The 6,313-nt window shown below is 44.7% G+C and overlaps 1 protein-coding gene across 2 annotated transcripts in view; it reads left to right on the top strand.

Annotated features, from left to right (window-relative positions):
- Positions 1-5,978: 5,978 nt before the first annotated feature.
- The window catches only part of ESRRB (estrogen related receptor beta), a 158,625-nt gene continuing 158,290 nt past the window's right edge, over positions 5,979-6,313 (top strand). For both annotated transcript variants that reach the window (XM_082233542.1, XM_082233543.1), the window contains exon 1: positions 5,979-6,266. In XM_082233542.1, the coding sequence (XP_082089668.1) occupies positions 6,265-6,266 (2 nt within the window). In that variant the 5' untranslated portion in view covers positions 5,979-6,264. The remainder of the gene's footprint in view (positions 6,267-6,313) is intronic.

The raw sequence follows: 6,313 nt of genomic DNA, 5'->3' as shown, positions 1-6,313 counted from the left end.
TTTAACTGTGTGCTGCATGAAGGAGTACTTTCTTTTATCTGCCCTGAATCTTCCAACACTCAGCTTCGTTGGAAGGCCACAAGTTCTAGTGTTATCAGTTCAAACAACTTTTCTCTACCCGCTTAAAGCATGCCATGCATAATTTTGCAAACCACCCATTATGCACATTTTCCCTAAGTCCCAAATGCTGCAACCTTTCCTCGTAGAGGAGTCATCCCCCCCCCCGCTCATTTTGGTTGCTCCTTTCTGAACCTCTTCCAATTGCACAGTACACTTTTTGAGCATTATACACAGTATTCCAGATGCAGTTGTACCTCATTCTTCAGTGTGACTGTGGCAGACAAGGAAATAGAATATAAAGCAGATACTCCCATAACTCCCAAGACTCCCATAACTGGGTAACCCAAACATCTGTTTATTGTCTTATAGTCCGACATATTGTTTTCAAGATTTTGCTGTTTGCCCCTTGGCTTACTTGAAAGACAAAGTGGGCTATAAGAAGTTAAAATAATCAAACTGATAAAGTTCAAGTGTCAAAGACTGGACAGCTTCCAAATTTAATGAACGTGATCAAATGCATTTGGGAGGTGTGAGGAGGCATCATGAAGTGTTAACAGGAGCTTATGGTACATAGTTAGTTATACCAATAAAAGAACATCCCTTATGCCCACTCCCAACACAATCTTGTTTCAAAGGTATCTCCATGTTCAAACTATTCAAATTTGTGTAAAGGTTAATATTATTTCTATACAGTAAATATACTGTATTTTACAGGAACGTTCTTTGTATATGGGACACGGGTGGCGCTGTGGGTTAAACCACATAGCCTAGGGCTTGCCGATCAGAAGGTCGGCGGTTTGAATCCCCACGACGGGATGAGCTCCTGTTGCTCCGTCCCTGCTCCTGCCAACCTAGCAGTTCGAAAGCACCTCAAAGTGCAAGTAGATAAATAGGTACCACTCTGGCGGGAAGGTAAACGGCACTTCCGTGTGCTGCTCTGGTTTGCCAGAAACAACTTAGTCCTGCTGGCCACATGACCTGGAAGCTGTACGCCGGCTCCCTCGGCCAATAAAGCAAGCTGAGTGCCGCAACCTCAGAGTTGGCCACGACTGGACCTAATGGTCAGGGGTCCCTTTACTTTTACCTTTACTTTGTATATGGAGTGCTATCTAAATGCACTTTTCAATCAGGAAATGCTAGAAGAGTAAATAAATAGTATATTGGGGCCATTTCACACATTATGGAGAGTGAAACTCAAATTTGCAATTGAATGTATGTTCAACAGGCAGCTGCAATCACTCCCTGCTCCCTGACATGTGCCACACTCCATGATACACTGCTACAAACATGTGTGCTCTATTCACATTTAAAACACAGGGGTGCATGTACCAACAATCTAGTACATGAAGTGGTTCTCATATGAAGACATCCAAATATAATGCTAAGAGGTCTGGTTAGACTTTTCCTACATGCATGAGAATGCATGCTGGACTCTTTTAAATTAGCAAAGGCGCTTGTAAGCCAGGAATTTTTTAAAAACCACAAAACACAATGGCTACATGTCTGGATGCAGCCCTTGGAGTTTCACCATTTTGACCTGTCTGTTTTAAGAGTGCAAGCTGAGACTAGACTTCCTGATGCTTTCAACTTGATTTGGAAATGACAAGCTTCAATTTTCCTTTCCAGATATACTTTAAAGTTTCATCTGTGCTTTCTGTGTCCTTGCTTGCACCTGGGGCTGTATTGGAAAATATGATCCCCTCCCCCTTCTTCTTCAATATTATGGAAACTGATGAAGAATTCTTTTTACTAAAACACAAATCTTTACTCATGCACATGCCCAGAACCCTTAAAAAAAATGCAATTCCCAGAATTCTTTGGGGGATGTCAAATGTCAAAAGTCAAATGTGCTTTAATGTACACCTGCACTGAAGCACACGACGACACTGGAGACTGGATATTCAAATGACAATATGTGAGGATTTACCAATATACAGGTTGCTTGTTTGGGTTTTTATTAATAACTCTGCTTCGTTGTGATCTTTTTATTTTCTCGTCTCTTTTCTGTGATTTATCAGTCTTGCACCCTTTCTAGCCATTTCCCATCCTGCCTCCTGGATGCCAGGGACTTTCCACTTGGAACAAAGCGGTGCTTCTTCGTCACGAGGTTCTAAAATACTATCCCGAATTTGTGAAGACTGTGCTCGGTCCTAGGTTAAAGGGGGATATCTTTCACGAACCTTTGGCTTATTGCTTCAAGAAAGTATATGGTGTTGTTATTTATATAGCACTGTACATGATGGGTTGTTGTTTGAACAGAATAGCACAACTTCCCCACTGGGCCAGCCCTACCCCTAACCAAGATGAGGTATTGCCTCAGGCAGCAGATTCATGGGGAACAGGGAGCAGCAGTGAGTTTGGGGACAAGGTGCCGTCAGGTCACTGATGATAGCTCTATTTCTCCAGAACATCTGAATGAGGAGAGACTCTAAGGGCCCCGGAATGGTGCCTGGATGCAGTGGTGGGATGCAGGAAGGAAAATAAGCTGAGCATGAATACTGGCAAGAGGGAAGTGAGCAGTTCCTTCATCAAATAAATTGGTTAAGCACCTGTCCTGGATGGGGTTTCAATCCCTTGGAGGAGCAGCAGGGCACCAGCATTTTGTCAGAGGCCTGGTATCTCCTTGTCAGTGCCTGGGAAGCTTCTGCATGGCTTACGGAGGGAGGTGTGAGGCTCACATGTGCATCATCCCCCCCCCAGTCGTGCTCACAAGCTGGCTATATTCTGAAACAAAAAAAATTCACCACATGCCACTGCCAGGTATCCTCAGTGGCTAGGAATGCCTTTTACCCAACTGCTAGTGGTATGATAGCTATGGCTAGGGTTGGCCCATCCATGAGGCAAGGTGATGCAACTGGCTCCACAGGGACAGCAGATCCCGATGTAGATCTTCATTCACCCCTTCTTCCCTGGTGGTGGGGGCAGCAGCGGTGGCACCGTTTTGCGGTTCGCCTCAGGTGGCAACATGCCTTGGGTCGGCCTTGGCTATCGCCAGCCCTGGACTTAAGAGAGCTTGGCTACCATAGTAGTGACTTTAGGACTGGATTATAGCAATGCACTATATAGGGCTTCCATTGGGCTCGATCTGGAAACTGCAGTTAGTGCAGAATGCTGCTGCCTGGCTGCTGACAGGAGCGAGACCCTGACAGTATAGAGCACTTCTGCTCGAAGATCTGCACTGGCTGCCGAACTGCTACCAAACAAGTTCAAGGTATTACTATTAGTATAGCAAGCCCCTGACAGTTTCGGACTAGCTAACTTGCAGGGTCACCTTACTGCATACAGTGGTACCTCGGGTTAAGTACTTAATTCGCTCCGGAGGTCTGTTCTTAACCTGAAACTGCTCTTAACCTGAAGTACCACTTTAGCTAATGGGGCCTCCTGCTGCCGCCGCGCCACCAGAGCACGATTTCTGTTCTTATCCTGAAGAAAAGTTCTTAACCCGAGGTAATATTTCTGGGTTAGCGGAGTCTGTAACCTGAAGCGTATGTAACCTGAAGCATATGTAACCCGAGGTACTACTGTATAACTACTGTATATGCTCTTGACCACTTTAATCTGCAGAACTGACATTGTTACAGGTGCCAGATAGTACTAGTCCTGCATCTAAGTGGATGTTACCTACAGGTAGTAAGGGGGGGGGATGAGAATCTAGAAAAATTCCTTTGGGGTTGTTGTAATTAACTATATTTGTTAGTCTCTGATGTCACAGCTTCTAGGCACCTAGGATACAATATTCAAATCATCCAATATTCTAATGTAACAAAGCAGCTAAAAATCACGGGATGAACACAGAAGCAAAGCACATTTTTGCAAGCAATTTCCCCTAATACAAGGCATGCTTGTCTGCTATTTTCACTAACTTCTGAATTTATTTATTTATATTCCCTAATCATTATGCACACTTTCCCTTGATACCTGCACTGGAGAACTGCATTGCAAAATTCAGAGAAGGGTGACTTGGGAAGGACAGCTGCATTTTCTGTCCTGTATTGTTTCGGAAAGTGTGAAGCAAAATGAGTTTCTCCACCCTCCCTTGGCAGTGGTTTCTTAGGGTTTTAGGCAGAAGTCTTTCCAAGCCATACCTGGAGATGCCTGGGATTGAAACTGGGACCTTCCAGTGAACAATGGTCCCAAACAAGAAGGGTTGTGGCTGGACAAGAACATAGTAAACCACACTTATCCTTCACTGTGCTAGTTGCAGATTTCCAAGGCTTTCTATAGCGACCATTCATCATTCACTAGCTCTGCTACAGTTCCATTGTATAAGTGCTGAAGTTAGAGTGTGGGGCAGCGACCAGAACTTTCACCAGGGTGTGGCCACTCACCTGCCCTCTGATTGGTTCCATTGCTGCTTCTTACCAGGAGCTAGAGGCGGAGGGGCAGTGAGGTTGGCATGGTGCAAATGTACTGGAGGGATTGGCTCTGCTGATGTGCTTGCACTGTGCTGACTTCACCTCTGTGCCACTCCCCCTCCACTTCCCAGGAAGCAGCAGCAATATGACCAACGGGAGGTCACGTGATTAGTGCTGGCCCACTGCACCATATACATACTGTACTCAGAATTCTGGAATAAGTGATACCTGAAAAAAACCAACATTGGTAAATCTTGGTTTTTGTTTGGGGTGTGTATATGTCCTGGGAGAGGGCATTCTCTTTGGCAAATTTTATTTTTAATACAGCTGTTTTGCGCAATAGCTCTTCTGCACAAAAGAACTGTTTTAAAAATTGAAAAAAATACCAGGAACTGGCATCCTTTCCTATGGGCAGACAGAAGCAAAATGGAAGTAGGGGGTGTGGTGATAGATGGAAACTCATAATGCACTTCAGTACACTCCCAGCTGAGTAATTTTATATTGGTTTTACTCCCTTCTTTCCCCAGATTAAAAACTGTGGGCTGCCACTTAGATGGAAATGCGAGCTATGCTCATGTGGACAAGGCACATGAAACTTCAAATCCACATTAAACTCCTGTGTTCCCAAAGTGAATGTGGCATATTCTTCTGAGTTCTCATTTCAGAAACCTGAAAAAGACTTTCAAAACCGGGTTTTTTGCAGCTCCCAACCAATTCAATTTCTCTCTCTTTTGCAACCAGCTTGAATACAGTCAATAAAATTAGGGGCAGCAAAAGAATATTGGTGGCTAGTAGATACCAAGGTTGAGTATCTCTCCCCTTGCCTCACATACTATCTGAAGAAGTGTGCATGCACATGAAAGCTTATACCAAGAACAAACTTAGTTGGTCTCTAAGGTGCTACTGGACTATTTTTTTATATATTTTGACTGCGTCAGACCAACACGGCTACCTACCTGAATCTGCCTCACATAGTTCATCCTCAAGGATTTGCCAGGTCATTCAGAAAGCCCCCTGTCACTGGGCCCCCCAGTAGCTCAGCCACCTCGAACTTTGGGTTATGATGTTTCCCTGGACACGCTTGGAACAAAATAACGGAATCCGTAAAAGTTTTTCCAAAAGCAAAGGATGCCGAACCGAGGCTAGAAAACGCTTTAGGCTGGGAAATCTTTTATGAGGAGAAAATGTTAGCAATACCCTGGCTGTGTTTTCTGAGCTGGTGCTCTGGAAAGAGAAAACCTCTCGTCTTGGGTCGTGCAAAGCATCCTGCCTTACTTTGGCAGCACCAAGTCCAGGTATCTATCTCAACACAGTTCTGGGAAAAGAAACTTTTCAAAGCTGGGCCTGGAATTGGTACACACACAATTTGGAAAGCGTACGCCGACTGTATCTGGGGCCTTAGCCTGAGACTTAGAGGACTCTGATATTGGCTGGTCCTTTTGTGTTATTCATATATTGGATTTTGTTCTTTTCGCTTCCCTTGTTTCAAGTTGCTGTAACACTGCTGCGGAAGCAATTGCTGCACACTCTCCCTTTGCTGTGCCTATGGGTGGCTACGGGGGTTCCTCCCTGTATGCATTGTGGAGCAGCTTTTGCTGCTATGCCTAAGACCTGCTTATTTTTTTTTCCTTGTCAGCTGCCTGTTATATCAATCACGGAGCTGGAATCTATTTATAGGTTGGGACTCAGAGTACTGTGTCCTTAGTCACAAAGAGACACAGAGACGCAGAGGGGACTCCCGGCTAGTGCGAGCGGAACCAAAAGATATTTAATCAGCAATTAGAAACACCTGGGAAGGGGGCAAAGGAAATCCTACCCTGGTCCTGAGGTTCACCTCTCAACCTGAATCATGTAAGTACCTAATTTCCCACTTTTTATTCGGGGAATTGGCTCCCCCC

The sequence above is a fragment of the Podarcis vaucheri genome (assembly GCF_965113315.1).
Source record: "Podarcis vaucheri genome assembly, chromosome: 1".
Taxonomy (NCBI): Eukaryota; Metazoa; Chordata; class Lepidosauria; order Squamata; family Lacertidae; genus Podarcis; species Podarcis vaucheri.
Note: the sequence above shows the minus strand (reverse complement) of the source record. Positions and strands in the feature narration are given on the sequence as shown.